At 43.5% G+C, this 19,998-nt stretch overlaps 2 protein-coding genes across 2 annotated transcripts in view; one reads left to right on the forward strand and one right to left on the reverse strand.

Annotated features, from left to right (window-relative positions):
• Positions 1-734: 734 nt before the first annotated feature.
• LYPD1 (LY6/PLAUR domain containing 1) lies at positions 735-18,148 on the forward strand. Its single transcript, XM_042041006.1, has 3 exons — positions 735-975; positions 2,046-2,183; positions 15,456-18,148. The coding sequence occupies exons 1-3, from the start codon at positions 924-926 to the stop codon at positions 15,689-15,691; spliced, it is 426 nt and encodes a 141-aa protein (XP_041896940.1). The 5' UTR covers positions 735-923; the 3' UTR covers positions 15,692-18,148.
• GPR39 (G protein-coupled receptor 39) overlaps positions 16,054-19,998 on the reverse strand; it is a 74,993-nt gene continuing 71,048 nt past the window's right edge. Inside the window, exon 3 of the mRNA XM_042040456.1 lies at positions 16,054-16,577. Within this exon, the coding sequence (XP_041896390.1) occupies positions 16,054-16,577 (524 nt within the window). The remainder of the gene's footprint in view (positions 16,578-19,998) is intronic.

The raw sequence follows: 19,998 nt of genomic DNA on the forward strand, positions 1-19,998 counted from the left end.
CCCATCCCACCCCTCCACCAGCTCCTACCGCCTCATCCCACCCCACCACCAGCTCCTGCCTCCTCATCCCGTCTCATCCCACCCCTCCACCAGCTCCCGCCGCCTCATCCCCTTCCCCCGCCCATCCCGCCGTGTGTCCGCGGAGGAGGCAGGGTCTGACCGTAGCTCCGGCACGTAGCGACCACCGCGCCCTTTCCCCCCTTTTGTTACGCTTGAATTCCCTTTTAGGGGGCTGGGAGGAGGGAATGGCGGGGCCGCGCCTCCCCTCAGTCCCTCCCGGGGACGCGGGTGCTGCGGGGCGTTTGTGGGAGGCGAGCGACGCCTCGCAGCGGGGCCCGGCCTGGCGGTCCCACAGACGCGCTCCGGCTGCCACCTGTGGGCTTCGGGCCGGCGGGGACACCAAAGGGACCGGGGAGTCGCGCCAAGGCGCGGGGTCTGTCCCCGAGCCCCGCAGCCGGAGCGGAGGAGGAGGGCGGGGATGTGATGGGCAGCCCCGGCGGGCAGAGGGTCGCGATGCCCCTCGGCAGCGCCGTGCGAGACGGGCCCGGACCCGGCGGTGCGGGGGCTCCCCTCCCTCGCTGAACTTCGCCCGTCCCCGAGGCGCGCCCGGCGAGGTGCGGGGCGGCTGGCGGGGATCCCCGCCCCGCTCCGCCGGCATCACATGGTGCTGGGGGAGGGAGGGGGGAGCCGCCCCCCAGCCCTCGCTTCTCCTACAGTTTCTTCCAGTCTCAGCGCTCAACTCCGGCGAGGCTGGAGCGCGGCGCGGGGCTGGGCAGGGCGGGCTCCGCCGCCGGCTCCCGGGGCGCCGCTCCGCAGCGGAGGCGGCGGGGAAGCGGCACAAGTGCGCGGCGCCTCCGCTGCGTCTCTGCTTCTGATGCCCCTTCGCGACTGCACGCCAGCCCGGCGGCCGCGGCTCCGGGAGGATGCGGCTCTTCCTCCTCGCTGCAACTTTCTGGGGATTGTGCCTGGCGCCAGGTAAGGGGCTCCGCACCGCTCGCCCGGAGGCGCCCGCGGCCAGCCCGGCGCTGGGAGACTCCGTCTCCTCGTAGCCCCTCGACGGAGCTGCTACCGGCGCTAAAAGGACCAGGGCAGCGGAGCCCCCGTCCTGCCCGCTCCCCGCAGAGCTGCCCTGGCGTCCCCAGCGCTGGCTGCCCGCGGGGCGATCCGCAGCAGCCGGTGCCTCTCCGCGGGCGGTGGGTCGGTGCCATCGGGGCGCTCCCAGCGGAGGGCGGGCACGGGCCGGGGGTCCCCGCCGCGGGACGAGGCGTGCGGGAGCTGCCGGCGGAACGCGGCTGGCGAGCCACGCGGAGCGCCTCGTTTGCATGATAAAGGCGGCTGGCGAAGGATGCTCCGCCGCTTTAATTGTGCATGGCAAAATAGTAATTAAATCATTTGTAATTAATTAGTAGCTAAGTAAACCCGTCGGCACAGATAAGAGCCGGAGTGTGTCTGTGAGCCGGGTTGCTCTCTGCGGGGCGCGGGCGGCGTTCAGCGCGCTGCGCCGAGGGGCAGCCGCGGGGCGGGCGATGGGCAGCGGCTGCGGGGCGGTGCCGGTGTCGGTGCCGGTGTCGGTGCCCGTGCCCGTCGCCTCCTGGCGGCGGCGTCTCCAGCGCCGGAGCGGCCGCCCCGCGGAAAGGAGCATCAGCAGAGCCCGCAACGCTCGGCCTCAGCTGAGCGGGTGGCACGCTGGTTTTACTTTATATTTGTCAGAGGGGTACTTCGGCTGAGCTGTTGAGTAGCTAGGAACAGCAAAATGCGAAGGGGGAAAGATAAGGAAGATTTCTGGCACGTGTTGGTTGTTTGTTTTTCTTCGGTCTTTGGTTTTTGTTTGTTTTGGTTTGGGTTTTTGTTGGTTTTTCTGTTTGTTTGTTTTTTGCTTTTTAATACAACTGCTATTATTAAGGCCAGGTTGGATAGGGCTTTGAGCAACACGGTCTGGCAGATGGTGTCGCTGCCCATGGCAGGGGCTTGGAATGAGATGATCTTTAAGGTCCTTCCCAACAGAAAGCATTCTATGATTTTGAACAAATCTCTATCTGTTCCAGGTTTGGGTTTGCAAATACAGTGTTACCAGTGTGAGGAGTTCCAGCTAAATAATGACTGCTCTTCTCCAGAGTTCATCGTGAATTGTACAGTGAATGTTCAAGATATGTGTCAGAAAGAAGTAATGGAAAAAAGTTTTGGTAAGAATTTAATAATGATTCATCTGTTTACTTGGTTTAGGTAGCATTTGTTGCTCGTGGCTCCACCCATTCATGGTGTTCAGCTACAGATGAATCTTGTGTCCCTACCTGAAGGGACCAGATTCAATGTCTTGTACTTCTGAGTGGCTTTGCAACTTGATGAAGTTAAACATTTTCCTTTAAAACTGATGTAGAAACTGAAGGATGCAAGCCAAATGTTGATAAAGCTGGTTAATACACAGCCTTATGGGTCTCCGATATAGTTTCCCAGCACTGCGAAATTAATAACAACAAGTTAGTTTAATCTCATTACAGTTAATTACATGGGCTTTTTCCCCAAGAGATAGAAGAGCATTAAATTAGTAATTCCCTCCTTTCTTTTATTTACTCAGGCAATTTATATACTCTGAAGGTTCATCTTAAGGGAAGGAAAGTGTAAGGATCTTTGCTTTAATCCATTAAAGAAACCATCAAGCAAAAGGGAGAAAGGGATTTAAAAAAAAAAAAGGAGTTTAGGAGGAAGAGAAGAGCACATATAGATTTATTTGCCATACCAGTTTTCTAAGAATTTTTTTCCCTTACTGCAATTAATATTAAAGTTAACGTATTGGGACATCAGTGTGTCCAAGAGGAAATGAGCTGTGATTCTGCATCTTGCCTCTATTGTCTTCTGAGCTGTGCTATAAATGGCTGGGTTTTATTCAGCATCATGGAAGGGATTTGAGATTTAGAGAGAGCTTTCAGGTCTTACACTACTGTGTTGCTCTGTAGCTTTCTACGTGAGTAGAAGACGAGAACTTTATTAGGGACTCTGGGGCAGTGTGGGATGGCAGGAAGGGTGTTGGTGGGAGTTGGAGCTCGTGGAGCCTCCTGCTCTGACTGCTGTGAGGGTGGAACAGACAAGGAGCAGTCACTCACTGGGGAGTCCCAGCCTGGATGTGCCCCCTGTGCCAAGCCTGGGGAGCAGAGGGCAGCTTGGGGCTTCAGAACCCTCATTCAAGGGGAAGCTGCTCTCTGGGACTGCCCACCTCGCAGCTTTGGAGTGGAGTTCTGTGAGTTACGCTGTTAATCAAGCCGTAGTCTGTAGTCTGCCCTTTCCCAGCAAGTCCTCCAGGAGCAGCAGGATGCCTCTCCACCCAGCAGATGTGTGCACTCATCCGTCCTGAACAGCAACAATGGTTCTTGGGTTAACAAACTCCTCTTTCCAGTGCTTGTCAGTCAGCTGGCCGCACCTGTGCCAGTAACTTCAGGTCGCTGTGTAATCAGTCCTGGATAAATAATAACAACTGCTGTGACATCAAAAGTAGCTGAGCTGCTGGCACTCTTTCATCCTGGGTAACATCATCCACAGTGACCGCTGCTGTGAAATACTTAGAGCCTCTGCAGTGTAGGGAAAAAAAGCTGGTTTTAAGCTGTTTAAAGGAAGATTAGTCACTCTTAAGTTATTTTTTAGTGGAGTATTTTATTTCAAATTTACTTGAAAAGGGTGGTGGGGATGTAAGGTAGCTACAGCTTGCAAGGTACTTTTAAAATCTTGAGTATCTCTAAACGTCAGCTTGAAGGCTTTGCTATCTCCACACTACAGCTTCTGTACTACTTTCATGAGGTTGGAAAGGATGCTGTGGTGATTTGGAGGGCTCTAGATGTAGTAGTAGACACAGAAAAAAAAGTCAGATTCGAACCCTTTTCATTGATGTATAATTTGCCATTACTCCTGTGAAGAAATGGTTTGCAATACAGTAAATAAGCAGCTCTTAAACTTCCTGTTGGGTTTTTTTTCTGTGCAGTTTTATGTTTTCTCTGAGCAGATCCTTGGATTTTTCCTTTAGGAGGTTACTAGCATGCTGTGAATAGCAGGTGCCACTGTTCTATTTCATTTACTTCTATAAATGCAGTTCTTATTAATTTTAAGTCCAGAGACTGTAAATTTCAGCCGGTTAATAAATTAAATTTTTTAACCTATTTCAAACTGAATAAAATTTACATTGCAAGCTTTGTTTCTCTGTTACCCTCAGTCAATTTTAGAGTGGGTTGGTTGTAAAACAGAGATGATTCAGTTCATCATTTTTTATTGGTTTTTTTCCTAATTGATATTTAAATGTGTGAAATATAAATGCCTTACTCTCCCAAGTTTTATTTAATAATTCATTCTACTTCCACCAGTATATTTCATAACCTGATTCTTTTGGTTGTTGCTTATTACTGAAAGCTGAAATGTTTCAAGTATTGATTTTAATTTATAATAGACTTGAGTTTGAGCTTTTAACCCAGAATATGAAATACGCGAATTTGCATTTATTTGACAGCACAATCTCGTAATTAGAGTTTTTTCCTCTTGACTAAATACAGTCAAAGGAGTGCAATTTCTGTAGATTAACCCATTTTTGTCATTAATAAAACATAGCTGTATCAGTGAGCAAAGTGCTGCAAGTTCTCTCAAACCTTATTTAGGAGTTAAAGGCAGTGTTTGAGATAAAGCTCACAGTGTGAGTAGGTACCCACCCTCCTGATGGGACCACCCTTCCTCTGCAGGAGGCATTCATTTGTGTGTTCTGCTGTCACAGGGGTCACTGGCTCACATTCTATGTTCTGCCTACAGTGCAGTGGCCAGCATGTGGCCAGTGACTCTTTTCCATGGTATTTGCTGGTGTCCATGGAGTTGTGCCATGGCAGCTCTGTGGCTCAGCTTCATTTCTGGATTAAACTCCCAGTAGTAGGAGCAACACGGTGGCAAATTGCAACTCTGTGCTGTTCTTCCCATTGTAAAAAGTTCTTTATGCCTGATCGTAGTTAAACAAACCACTCCTCCTCAGTGTCTCTAAAGTTAGTGCTTTAGATGTCAGTGACTTCTCTCAGAACATTATCTCAGCTTCTGGAGAAACAGCTTCAGGTGAGAAATAGCAGCAGCTCAGGCATGGTCCTAACCCAGAGCTTAAAAAGCAGCTCTTCCTGTGGCAGCCTTTGATGTGAACAGCTAAGAAAGCAGGTGTTAGTAACTTTCATTTTGAATTAGATCATCAGGCATCTGATCTCAGCTGTTTGTTGTATCAGGTAGACATTTGTTCCTTTGGTCAACTTAAAGTGAATTGAGAATTGAGCAGTAAATGCCAAAATATATTCTCTCACCTAAGACTGAGCTGTATTTAAGAATTTTGCCAGAAAAAGTTTTATGCTTGTTAGCATTCTGCTCCAGTGGAAGATACAGGACAAGACAGTCTTTTCCCTATGATAAAGAATTTTACAAACTAATTTGTTAATTAAATCTTTAAAAAAAAAAAAAAAAGAAGCCTTCCTTTAGTGGGAGGAGTGATGAGAATGGAAAGTGGTACTCAAGACAGTACCAAGAAATTTTTCACCCCACAGAGATTAATATAAAGGATAAGTTTCTAGTGCATTCTTCAAAAGGATAAGCAGGTGTTTGAAAATTATGTAAATTGAATGTTTGACAAAGGATCAAAGTTCTTACAATAATTCTACCTGCAGATACCTTGTGGAAATACCTGTGGCAGATTCCCTGCTCCCACTTCCCTCTCTCTTTCCAGTCTATGGACTTCTAAAAATGAAGGAGCACTGACATTTCTAATTTAAAATATATGTAGGAACAAAAAAATCCCACAGTACATTGGGAAGAAATGAAACATCTTGGTGATGTATAGATGAATTTATAATGTGTATATGCTTTTGTATATATTCTATAGTATGGAAAACACACTGGTAATGGTAGTCTTGCCTTTTACTGAGGGGAAGAGCTATCTGAGCATAAAGGCTGATCTAAAACCTACTTAAGGCAAAATGAAACTTGCAATGTGGATACATCAGAGAGGGATAAAGCAGGAAGGATGAGACAGCCCAGAGAGGTAGCCAGTCTAAATTTCTTGGAACTCTCTGCAAGTAAACCTGCCCATGTGCGTGTTTTGAACAATACACTGTCTGTTCTAAGGCAGTTGTGAACATACTTTTACTAACTTTCACAAGGAAAAGAAAATGATCCATGGTAGCAATGCCAATACTTTACAATATCAAGAATTTTTCCTTTTGCAAGCAAATTGGGAAACAATCCGGTTATTCTATTAATCTGCAATAAGAAACTTTGCTTATTTGTTTGGGGTACAATGGCCCTTTTAATGTATTCAATTAGTATATAACTCTGCAGTGTAGTTAAAGCAGTTGCTGTGATTGTGTGTTTAAAAGCCATGCATGGGAACACCATGAGCAAGATCATCCTCTCAGTGTTGAATTTTATCTATTTCTTTATCTATTTCTTTAAACTCTTTCCAGTGCTGGTTTTCCAGTCATTTGTTTTATCAGTGGCTATGTTGTACGATGAGTTGGGCTGTGGTAGATTCTTTACCTGTGCTTATTACTTGGTTTTGCCATGATTGAGTTGCTTCATGTGTGCCTGTCAAGGATTACAGGACCACGTACTTTTTTTCTGTGTTCATGTATAGAATCCATTAGTACTAATTGCATATTTATATCAAGGGAAAATTATGCTCTGGTGTACTTTTACTGAGAAAGTTATTAAGACAGCAAACAAAGTTTAATGTTGCCAGAATTACTGCAGGCATTAATGCTTTATAGGAAGTTGCTGCATCCTCAGTATCCATTTAGAAACAGTAAGAAACATCCACTACATTGGTGGCGGATTTTTTTTTTATTATTATTTTCTTCTACACTTCTTGGTCAAAGCATATCAACATAAATTAACATAATTTGTTGGGGTTTTGTTCGGTTTTTGTTTTGTTTTGATTTTTTTAATCAAAGCAAAGCACAATATAATAAATCTTCATTGACAATTCTAAAAAATAAATAAAGACTTTAAAGTTTTTCATGGGACAGTTGGTACCTGTAACATCACATACTGTGCTACCAGGTCCCCAATGAAATGAAGACATATTATCAATATTGGGAACACAGTTCACTTTTGGTATTGAATAAAAGACTTACAATGGATGCTGTTAATTTTCACTGTATGCTGAAAACTTGGAACTGTGAATACATTACCATTCAGAAACACTTTTTCTCAAATGTCAAAGCCATTTCCTTACTTGTAAATTTTTTCCAATCTTTGGGTTTCTCAGAAAACTTCCAGCCACTTATGGAATGAACTGACCTAAGTGTGTCAGCTAAGGAGAAATTATGACAGTGTGCAGCAGTTGCTGTTCTGACTGCCTTTCAATAAAGAAAAGCAGCAGTGGAGTTAACAGTTCAAGCAGTTTATGACTTGAAAGTCATGACAAAATCCAAGTGCAGAAGATGAAGGCTGCATTATTTTAAGGAAGATGGGGTATCTGGTCCAGCGAATTTCATTTTTCACAGGACATGGACAATAGCTTTTTATGTTATTTTATTTCTCAGGCCTGTATGAAAGATATACAAATGAATTTTGTGATGATACAGTGCCCACAGCCTGGTGTCTCTTAAACCTCCCTTAAGAGTTTCCTCCTGCATTTCACACACAAATGAGTTTGTGTTTCCAAACCTTCTTGAGGCCTGTCCTTGTTGCTCGTTTTAGCTCCCAGTGACCTTATCAAGGCATTGGCAAGCAAGCTAGCTTTAATTAATCCAAACTGTTTTCATTTCCATTTTTCCTTTGTAGTCTGGATGGTTTTTTTGGCAAAATTGACGAAACTGGTTTTTGCCAACTTACCAATAAGTCTTTGAAACTGGAAAAAGTCATATAAAACCCGGGAAAATCCTGCTCTTAAGCTGAACAGGCTGTGAAACTCTGAGCATGAAAATAGCTAAAGATATGAAAGAAGTGAATTTCCAAAGTTCTGACAAGTGCCAATATCTGAGCCATTCCACTGAAATTGGTAAGGACATTAATTTGGGTGCAGCAAGACTATTCACGTGTAAAATTATTTATGTGACTTTTTGCAAGGATGTAACATTTGAACATTTGAAAAGACATAAGGGCTGTGGCTCCCCTTCATCTCAGCACGTAAGGATTGTCAAGAAAAATGCTCATACAGGATTCTGAAAATTGAGTCCAAGTTCACCTCTCTCTCTCCAAGATCAAGTATATTTAGGTCTTGGTAGCAAAGGACATTTAGATCTTGATACGTTTGTATCAGGTAAGAGGAGAGGATGGAAGGCTGTGAGCCTGCTTTGTTGGGAATATTGTGTGTTTTAGTGCTTGACTGTACATCCACATTAGTGAGCAGAGAAACAAAAAAGAACAGCAGGAAACAAAAGAATTATCGGATATGCAGGTGAAAGCTGAGCTTTGACCTCTCATTTGCAGCCTCCTAGGGCTTTAAAAAATATTTGATAACACCACCACTAGCAATTGTACTTAATTTTCTCATCCTGTGCATTTTTTAGCATTTTAATGCTATGCTTCAGCTTTGCTAGCAGTGACAAACACTATTTTGTGATGGTTTTTGTTGTTAACAACACCGTTTTGAGTCACATTTCCAGCACCAAAATTAGAAGGCACAACTTACAAAAGATATCAGGGTAATCTAAACCCTTGTCCTCTGTCAGTTGACAATTGTCCAGTTTTCTCCTGAGCTGATTTAATTTCTGCAAGGTGTCATGTCAAGGTCAGAAGGAGAGTGAGGAAACCAGACTTCCATTGTCAAAAGCTTCCTGTTAGTTTCTGAAAAAATGTGCAACTTTTAAAAAGTGCCAAAAGTATGGAGGATTTGTGATGATATTAAGTTTTCATAGAAAATTGTGGTGCAAATTTGCTAAATGAACCTGGTAGGATTTGGTGGGGGGGGGGGTGTTTTATTTTCATTTGGGGGTTTATTTTTAATAGAATTTTGTATTCTGTAAGAGCCTAATGGCATGAATATGCTTTTATCTTGTCTACAGAATGCATCAAAGAGAGGACCAGGATGAAATAGCTGCAGTCCTAAAACACAAGATTAAAAATCAGGAGGTGTGTGCATAGCTTTGCAATAGATTTTAAGTCACATACTTTTAGTGCCTTGGGGTTTTTTTATCTGGAAAACACCAATCATGGTAGTTCACAGAGTTTAAGTAGCTGCTTACAAGGTGATTAGAAAATTTCATGATAAAATTTCTGGCAAGGTACAAATTATTTAAACCACTTGTCTCCTCCACCTTCTCTCAGGAGTCCACAAGGATAAGGAGAGTTAGTGAGAAGTGAAACACACAGGACATGGTTGGATATGATTATATTTTACACTTGCTTAAATTGTTTGGGATTTGGGGTTTTTGTTTTTTGGGGGTTTTTTTGTAACTGCATTTACAGCCATAGCTGAAAGGCTGTGTGTTGAGGAAGCTTAATTTATATTTTAAACCAATAAAACATAATCTGACTACAACAAAAATTGTTTGGGGAAGCCCAACTTCAGAAGAATGCTTGACTGCTTTTCAATATTCAGTCACCTTCTAAGATATTTAGGACCTTATTAGATAAAATGTTTATAATCACTTTCTCTAGAAAACAGCAAACCACAATAGGACCTCTGGAGTGTGATGTATGTGAACAGGTACCAGCTGGGGAACAAATCATTATCATAGCAAAAGGCTGGGCATAAAACCTAATATGAAAATTAAAAAACATAATTTACAAACCTATTTGTATATAGTATGAACACAATTTTGAGCATTACTGATGCAGTAAAATGCAGAAATAGTCACATTTATATTTTCTGTTCCTTAGAAAGTGGTGTTCACATGTTTACGTGTTATTCTTGCACTAGTATAAATTTTCATTTTATTTTTTGGCAGACATTAGGAAAGAGCTGGGTGCTGAATTTTACTTGAGTGCAGGGTAAGCTAGTGACAGTTTAGGGCAAAAAATAAAGAAAGAAATATATTAATAAAATCACAAAGCGAGCATGGCCAGGCAGAGCAGACATCAACTCTATGCACAATGAGAGGGAAAACTTACAGGTTCACCAAGACCAGAAAACTGAAAGTTTTGGTGAAATGAGACAGTTGGAACTATGCAGGATATTAAAAGGCGTATTGGTATATAATCAGAGTTCTCAACTTCTCTTTATGAGCAGCAACATTAAGAGAACACCCAAAACGAATCCTGTACTAATCATGAAAGCATGCTAATGCAAGAGCTACGATGAGTTTGGGGGGCTTCTCCTGAGTTCTGTGTGCTACACTATGAATGGTCTATTGTTGGCCAATTTTCCACCTTTTGCTTAGAAGAGATGGGCAAGATTTAAACACCCAATCTAAAGGAGGTTCTGTCAAAACTGTAAATGTACACCTCAAACTTGCCTTGATCTGCCTGCTGGCTTTCTCAGTTACTTACTTTAGGATACAAACTTTTCTGCAGCTATCTCTTTGCCTCCACAACCTGGTCTAGTCTTGAGAAGGTTCAAGGATGCCTCACTGCTGGTCCCTTGTTGGACATAAACGTCTTTCTAAGCTCCAGAAGATTTATGTGGCAGGTTTACAGAGAGCAAGTGCAGGGGATTTTGCTAAAGCACTGTTTGTGGAATGAGCTGCACAAGACTGATGTCACATGTGCCTGCGAAATTGGTTATGTACAAAATCGTGTAGAAAAAGCTTTCTTTAGAAAAGTGGAGTGTCAGTCACAGTCCACAAGGTCAGAGAACATCTGGCTTGGAAAACTTAGTGTTGGGGAAAGTGGTGGTGTCCACTAGACGGAGTCAAACCTAGAGAGGAGAGTTTTGTGGCCATGAGGTCCTGCGGTGAAGGACAGGGCTGTGATTTCCTGCTGAGCTGTGCCATCGCAGACAGCAGTTTCAGAGTAGCTGGGTCATAGGAGTGGGAAGGTAACTCTTTTTGGAAATTAGGTCACTGATCTCAGAGGTGAAATCCTGGTTGCCTATTTTGGCCCCAGAGACCCTGTGTGCATTTTCCTGAAGGACACTCATGAGAGTACAGGTGCAAACTGAAGTTGCACACTGCTTTGGTGGTGGTTGGCTCTTAAAAGTTGGAGAGTCATGCTTACGCAGCATCTTTTTTGTCTGTACCTCCTAGAACAGAAGAAGCAGAGGTGTCTAATAATATCCTTTTCAATCAGTAAGAGAAAAACCTTGGATCTTCTGGTGCCTTCTGCATAAAGGCAGTGTAGGGTGTAGGTGTGATGTCACCTTTCTTTGGTTGTCCTAGTAACAAGTTAAGCTGTTATTCAAGAGAAATGCACTGGGCTGTGCAGAAAGGGTAGAGGGAAGAGCACTCACTTTTGAATTTGAATAAATTGTTGCTTGAATTGTTTGTTACAATCAAGACAGAATGCACCTGCGTGTGGCCAAAACAGTGCCAGAGTGCAGATGCACAGGAGTAGACTGGATCTAGCTGAGAAAATAAATACTGCAAGCAGGAACTACAGAAAAGCCTTAAGATTTACACTCATTCCTTCATTGCAAAGAACAAGGCAGAAATAGTAGTTGACACTGTCTTGTGGGGCACAGAGAGGTGTAACAATGGGCAAGTTGCTTAGTCTAGAAATAAATTTTCAACGCCAAATTTAAGCCCAAATCTGCCTTAAAAAAAAGCCCTGAAAACAATCATAGCTGCAGTAAGTATATGTGACAGGAGAGGATGTGGGATATTAGCATGTTGTCTCTTCTTGAAAGTACTTGAACTGCGTCCCACAAACCTTGAAGCCAAAAGGAAGGAAAATCTGTTGGGCAGTAGCAGGTGCTTCGTGGTACCATACATCTTTATGGTACCTAAACTGGTGTTTGGGGACTGCTGAATTTGTGAGAAAGGACAAATTACTCTGTTCTCATCCATCAAGTAATTGGGCAATAAATATGCTAACTGAGTAGTAGTAAATATGCTAATTGATCACTAGTGTCACTTGTTGGGGGTGGGTATCTGGGAACGATCCCATCCCAGTAAAAGCAGAGTATAAAAATGTGAAGTCTCCGTGCCTAGCCAGCGACTCAGAACAATCTGAGGTAGAAGAAAAGCTTCCAGAAATGTTTGCAGTTATTTTTCTGGGTGATATGTTAATGAATGCATCAAGCTGATTGCTCAGGCAAGAATACCCAGTAATTAGCAGTTATGTCTGTGGTATGAGTCTTATGAGGCAGATAACCACTTTGAAGAACTGTCTGCAGTTCAGGCTGCTGGTGGCAAATGATTCAGGGAGAGCTTGGGAATCGTTTTGGAACTGGCTCAGCAATGCTGCAGAGGAGGAGTCTGAGGAGAGATCTCTGAGTGTAACCCAGAGAGGAGGCTGCTGTCCTGGCTGAACTCAGGGGGTGAGCTGAAGTTACTGGGCTCCGTTATCCTGCTTGTTGGAGCGAGGAGATGGTGTCCCTGCCATCAGATCATGGAAGTCAGTTGTATTGACTGTATTTCCTACCAGAATTATGATAGGAAGAAGGGTTAAGAGTAAGCGGAGTGACAGCACAAGTGTTTTAAAAATGTCACTCCTGCAGTGCTAATATTCCCTCTTTTTCCACCAACTTCTGTGCCTGTTTGCACTGTGTCTTCCTGTCAAGACACTGCAGAACCAGAGAGAGAGCAGAGCCTTTCTATGCTGATCAAGCTTGGTTCATATCTGGTGCTTTGTAAAAAGCACTTAGTGGGATAGCAGCTGGTTTGTGAGATCAAGAGAATCTATCTGTACTTAGAGAAAAAAACCTTGGATGGGAAGGATATGTTGTTAGCAAAGGAGCTATTGAAAACCTGATGGAAATGCTGAGTTTTTTATGAAAAACTCTTTCTAAACTTTAGATTACTAGAAATGGGAGTGGGAATAAATCATTTGGGCGTGGAATTTCCTATTGTAAGGCATTTACAGAAAAGCCACTGGAGAAGTGTTAGAAGAGGATTTTGCTACTAGTCAGATTATTCTCTCTATTTAGGTGTGAACATGGTACATCTGTTCTTGAAAATTTCAGACTGTACAGGAATACTGTGTTTTGTCTTCAAAAGGAGCTCAGGGTTGTTCTATGGAATTGATCCTGGAGAACAGAGCTGTTGTAAACACATGGAGTTAAGCTGCAGGACTTTGATTTTTTGCAGGAGAGGTTTCCTAGAGCTGCTTGGTGAAAACCATACCTCAGCAGGCATCATCTAATTGTTCACAGCACTGAACAATTCTAGTCTCCTAATCTATGGGAGAAGTGCAAAGTGTGATATTTCAGGGACCCAAACTAATAAATCACTGGTTCAAATTGTGAACAGGGCTTTGCAGGAAACCTGTGAAAAGGAAACGGCAGGAAGAGAGTGATCTATAAAATAATAAGAATAGGAAATCTGCCAGTGTCAAAAGCTTTTTAGAGGTTTGGCCTTTGAAGGGACAGTCAAATTCACTGCTGTTCATATGGCAGACTGAGGAGTAGTGGAGTTTGGTTGGTGTTTGTAGCTCAGGGAAATATCTGTGATGGGGAGATGTGGGATTAGGGAACAGAGAACAGTCACTGTGCCTGGTTTAATTGAATACAGGAGTCCTTTCCCAAGAGGGAAGGGGAAGGAAAAGAATTAATTGTAACTATGGGGAGGGTCATATCTGTCTCTGCTCTGGGAAGACTGCAGGAGTAACATGGACAAAGCACCAGGTCTTTTTGGGGAACAAGCCGAGATTTCGGTGTTGTAAAGCCGAGCAGTGGCAGCACCACTGAGGCTCCTTGACAGCGGTGGTTTGTCAGCAGAGACAGAACTCCCTTCTTTTTGCAAACTGTAGTAATAAAGATTGCATTGCTTGATCTGTGTGCCTTTGCTGTTACAGGGAGAACAGCCCACAGCTCCTCTTCCTTGAGAAAAGGCTCTACCTGCTGTGTTGATTGATTGAAGCTCACTGGAGACAGAGGAAGATTTAACACTCACTTGAGGGCTTTTTTTCATAAGTTTAATGAGATAGATAGCCTAAAAACATGTTTCAGAGTTCAGATTTGCAGAGGGAGAACACAAAACAAGGAAACCCCTGCATTGTTGGGATGGCAGCAGTGTTGTGACAATATAAAAGAATTGCTTTAATTAAAAGTCTCTGAAGACAGGAAATCCTTCTTTCTGAGCACAGACCAAATAAAGGGTGTTCTGCTGCTACTCGCAGCACTCAGAGGTGCAGTGACTGATGCCATTTTACAGAGGTTTTTCCTGGACCATGGAGGTGCTATAGTGGTTATTAAGTCCCTGGGAACTGAATAAGTATCTGCAGGTACTGTAAGTCCAGAAACTGTGGGTCATATTCCCACCTCACACCCTCCAAAAAAAGTCTCAATCACTGTGCATTTAAAAACATTCCAGGGCTATGCCATAAGATGCAGAGGCACCATTCTCCAAGGGAATCCTGTTCCTTTGCTTTTCAGGAGGAAAAAAATAAAAGCGTTTTGAAAATCCCATATTCAAAAAGAATAGTGATTTTTATCGTCCTTAGGAATATCCCTACCTCTTTTTGTAGCTACAAGCAAGCAAGCCTCCATTATCTATTTCTATTATGTGTATGTTTTTCTAAGACACAATTTCGACTGTATCACTTGCAGGAAAATTTTGGAGTAATGAGAGGGGAAACTGCCATAACCATTTTCCTCTGTGACAGAAGAAAATACAACTGTGTATTTTAAAGCCTTTACAAACCATGGTCAAATAACAGCTATGTGCATCAGAATGTACTTTCTTCTGTCAAAAACAATTGGATAAATTATAAATTAGCTTATTAATTAAAACTAACTTAAATTACATTCCAAAAGGGAAGACTTTCAATTCAAAAAAGACATGTCTATAGAAATGGAAATTTTTGTTATTGAGGGTATTAAACTTCAAAGACAAGCAAGAACTGAGATTACCTGGAAAAGTACTTCTAGTTCTTCTTTTAAAAAAGAATTTAAAAGGGGAGGGAGGAGGATGAAAGTTTTGCTGATAATCATCCTCTTTTTACTCTTGGTTACTTGTCTGTGTGTGGCAATGGAACAAGAAAAGGAAAAAAAACTCTCAAAAGACAAATTAAGAGCATAGAAAGCTGTAATTACTTAGACACCTTAACTCAGACATGTTCAGCAATAGAAACAAAACTAATTTTCTCACTAATTGCATTTCAGTTACAGCTATTCCTACAGTTCATTCTGAAAGATGAAGAATTCCAGTTATAAAATGCATCATTTGATATACGTTATGCAAATTAAGTCTGTAATATTTTTGGTTCCAACCAGAATCAAACTACAGAGAAACCCAAAGGAGAGCAACTGTGGTGCTCCTGCAGGGCAGGGCTGCCAGTCCTGTCACTGCTGAGGTGTCTGCCCTAAGCACCAGCAGCGCTTTGGGGGTGTAAACTGGGTTTGCAGCAGTTTTTGAGCATGAATCCTGCTGTAAAGTGTTCCCATCAAATGGAGTAACCCTTGTTCTGTGTTGCAGGAATCATGTACCGCAAGTCCTGCGCCTCCTCGGCAGCGTGTCTGATCGCCTCTGCTGGCTACCAGTCCTTCTGCTCTCCTGGCAAGGTGAACTCTGTCTGCATCAGCTGCTGCAACACCCCGCTCTGCAATGGACCCCGGCCCAAGAAGAGGGGGAATTCTGCCGTGGTGCCGAGGGCACACGTAATAACCACTCTTCTGCTTCTTAAATTTGCTTTGTTGTTTTTGTACTGCTAATCTTCAAGCAAGTTGTTTTGGTTTTTTTCTGCCCTGACACAATTTTTCCTTCATCCTCCTTTCTTCAAAGATGCTGCAATTATTTTCTGTTTGTTTCCAAATCCCTGTCAACAGCGAGGAAAGTTCAGTGGTTGTGTGGAGAAGAGGGGCTGAAATTTTTGTCAGCTAATGAGTTCAGTTAGCAGATTGAGTTTCCAGTGTGCACTTAAAAATCCCAGCAGGATACAGAACTCCTGTTCTTTCTGCATAACTGGAAACAAATCCATCCGTGTTACTCCTTTTGTGATGCAGTCACTTTCCTCGATCATTTCAGTTTCCGTGTTTTTAAGCTCATTGCTAAGCATTAACTTTGCCTTATGAAGTCATGCTTGATGTTCACAAAGGCCGTTCTGTGCCCCCGGACGGGGCTCTAAGCCAGGCTCCAGGGGCACCGCTTCCAGGCTGGGATCTGCTGGTGCAGGACCCGGCTCCTGTGGGCTGCAGCCAGGCGTGGGCTCCTTCTGGAAGGTGCTCAGGAAAACTTTGGTGTTGCCCTTGGTGGAAGAACCGCACCTGGAGGACATGAAGAGCAGTGGGCGCAGGGAGCGGGTGCTCCGTGCCCCGGAGCTCTGGTTGGCCCTGAGGAACCTCTCCCTGTTGGCATGCTGCAGGGTGAGGCGGCAGCACAGCACCTGCAGGAACACGCTGCGGAACTGCTGAGAGGAGATGTTGTACAGCAGCGGGTTCACCACCGAGCTGAGGTAGAAGAAGATGTCGGCGATGGGAAGGAGGGTGATGTAGGCTTTGAAGTAGGGGATGGTCCAGTCCTGCTTTGGTTTAGCAGCTGACATGATCCTTCTGACCTGGTTTGGCATCCAGCAAATCGCCAGAGTGGCAATGATCAGTCCTGCGGGCAGAGAGAGCAAGAAAGGTCTGCATACGTGGGGGAAGACACATAACATGCTATCAGTTCTGCACTTCTTAGGAAATGGTACCAATTTTTCAGTGTTTTGCTTGACAGCTTTTTCTGCCAGTAGCATTTTTTGTTTGTTGTTTTTAATAACTGTTACAAGGTCACTGCGGCACATGCTCAGACAAAACACTGCATAGCGCTTGGATGGTGTTTCTTTGTACCTGTTGTCATTTATTAGTTTTCAAAGTGTTCTTTCTCTGATCATCTGTGTCTTTGGAAAGAATGCATTTTTATTTTGGGTTGTGCTCTTACATTTCTTCTGTCTTTCCCTTTACTTTGAAAAACAAACAAAATAAATAGAACCTTATAGCCATATTAGATCAGGCAATACCCAGAAGAGATCAGATTCTTGTTTGTACTTTACAAAAAAGAAAATGTATGCATAATAATATATTTCGTGTTATTTTTGGTAGATTTCCTCTTACAGAAGCTATTTTTAAGTAAAATGTGTATGGATCTTTTTATGGTAATTAAGAGATGTTGGGCTTTCTTAAAAATCAAATTCCAGTGGAATTAAATGATGAATGTAAATGAGAAAAAACCCAAGCCTAGTCATGAAAGTGTAAGCAGTTTCAGATTGTAAATTATGCTTTAAAATGTGGTATCTGACCATTTTGTATTTATATGTAAATATAAATACATGTTGCTGCATCACTAATGGCATTAAAAAGGGGTGGCTGAAGTGCTGGATGTCTGAAAATTCTGCCGGCGTGGAGCGTGTTCAGCAGGGCCCAGCAGTGATGCCGTGGCCGGAGCAGCAGCCCTGCAGGAACATGTCAGTTCCTTCACCTGGCTGTTCCCAGGCAGGGGATGGAGCAGGAGCAAGGCACCTGGCTCCTCAGTGGCATCCTCTGCTGCTCCTGTGTGTCAGCACTGGAAATCCTGACACCTCGTGTGACATCCCAGGTACACAAAGTCACTCCTCCTGCTGCTCCCCCCCGCCAGGCACACAATGCAGCCTCCAGCTTACTGTCCCCTCTGTGTTTCTCTCTTTGCAGGAGCCGTGCCTTACACAAACGCTTGGAGGGAGCAGAAGTTGCAGGCTGGCTGCTTCCCTGCGGCTGGGAGTGCGCTGGCAGGGCAGCTCTCATTCTGTGTTACCTCGTTAACCTCATCCAATGCCTGACCTCTGCTCTCCACAGCAGCACAGAAGCTGTTTAATTCTTACCCCTCTAGGCTGAGCCAGATTGCCCCCACTGAACAGGTCACTGCAGCAATGCCGCTCTGAAATAGCGCACGCGGGTTTTTGAAGCCAGGAAAATGGTACTTCATTAGTGAATGTAGCAGGGAAGGAAGGCAGAATATAGAAGAAAGATTTTTCATAACTTTGAAATTTCATCAAGGTATGTCCAAGTTCTTGCCACCAGTACCCCCAAGCAAAGAAAAATTATGAAATGCCTTTTTTTAAAAAAAATAAAAATTAATTTTTTTCATGAAAGGGATACTTACTTTAACGAATTTATTATCTCCCTGAATGAGCTACCAAATAAAAGCTGTCCTTTGGATCCCTTGCTTCTGCAATCACTTAATGTCGCAGTTACTTTGGTGTGATGGGGAAGTAGCAGATCTTAAACCTACAGCACTGGATTAGGAGCCCTGGAGGGCTGTTGTTGGCAAGCCAACAGTAAATGTGTTATCTTTGCCATTTTCAGTTCTTTGCCCAGCAGAGCTCTCTTCAGCCACTGTCTCCTTGCTCTCAGTCCCACAGTCTCCTCCCTGCCCCTTTGCTTGCTACCCTGCTTTTCCCCTGCCTCCTTGCCTCAGTTTTCAGTACCTGCTCTGCCTCTGTCAAAAATTGATCTGAATTTTGCATTAATCCTGCAAATGTTTGTAGCTTTCAGTGCTTTTTTCCTCCTGTCAGCTTAACAACTACAGGGTAGCAGTTCTGGCACAGGCCAAAAGAAAATAAGGCCCCCTGAGCAATGACTTGTCACGAGCCTCTTTAAAAGGCAGTGGAAGGATTCTGTTGCTTTGCTGGGGCTTTTTATCTGGTGCAACTTAAACACAAAGTTCACAAGCCCAAATCTGTGGAATTGTCGTCAAATTTTGCCAGAAGGTCTCTTTCAAGTGAGAAGAAAATAAGCAGTATTGTGTAATTTTTTTTGTTCCTGGTTAGAAACAGGATACTTCGTCATGCTGATTAATAGTTTCCTAAATTATGAATGCTGCTGTGAAAAACTGTGAGCAAACAATGTGTGCATTCAGTTTTAAATCCCAACTGCAGTGCTTTGAGATGTCTGATTTTTTTTTGCTTCTATCTGAATTCCTTGGCATTGACCTTTCTTTTTAATTCAAACTGCCAAGTGCTTAAGATACCCCCTTATATGCTTCAGACACTTTTGTTCTGGAGAACTGAATATTTGGTAGTGTGTACAGCGAGTGAAAAATGAGCTGCTTGTGCCCTTGTGCAGCACAGTGAGGTTTGTCTTTTGGGGGGCGGGAGGAGACGTCTGCGAAACTGTTGTTTTCCAGGGATGACTAATTGTTCATTTTCACACTTTGAAAAGATGCTTGTTGACTCAAAGGAGATGCACCATGCAAATAAACATGCTGACAGACTCACAATATTTTTTCCAACTTTCACACTAGGCATGGCAGTGTGGAGTAAATGGAAGAGCAGCAGAAGAGCACCTTGGGAAGCCTCCATGCTCAGCACTGCTGCTGTCAGTTTGAACTTGGGCACAGGCTCGAGGAGTTTGTGTTGTACTGCAATGTGCCAGAGGTGCTTAAACAGCCTTAACCAGCTTGAATGTAAACCACACTGCATCTTACACCAGCACTGATGTATTTTTCCCTTGAGCTTGCTGTCTGATAGGAATCATTCTTCACATTTCAGCTCATATCTGACTTTGTCTTCCACTCCTTCTTATTAAAGGGAAAAGGATCACTAGCTCTGCTTTTTTTCCCCCCATTTTCCTGACCACTGCATGGAAGTGACACAGAGCAGAGCTTTATCTTCCATGGAATAACAGTGTTTATAAACAAAGTAATGCTGTGGTTCTGCAACCTACATCACTGGTGCTTGAAATTTCCAGCTCGCATTTGAATCATTCCAGTTTAATCATCAGAAGGGTTTTATAAAAACACCAGCAGAAGCCAGGAGCCGTTATGTTAGTTTCTGTAAGTGAGTACATCTCAACCTTTAAGTAAGGACAGGAGCTTAGAATTCATTTAACATTGATTTAGATATTTCAAGGTAACAAACAAAACGAGATGAAAAGATCCTTGACTAAAACTACGTTAAAAAGCTAAACCATAAACAAGCCACAAAAGAGTTTACCCCAAAATAGGAATTACCACATCCAACTACTATTTTAATGGGAAAAAAACCCCCAGCCCAAGCCTCTTTACAAAT

The sequence above is a fragment of the Corvus kubaryi genome, unplaced genomic scaffold (assembly GCF_017639235.1).
Source record: "Corvus kubaryi isolate FWS band 111438036 unplaced genomic scaffold, C.kubaryi_AGA036_p1.0 37396, whole genome shotgun sequence".
Lineage (NCBI taxonomy): Eukaryota > Metazoa > Chordata > Aves > Passeriformes > Corvidae > Corvus > Corvus kubaryi.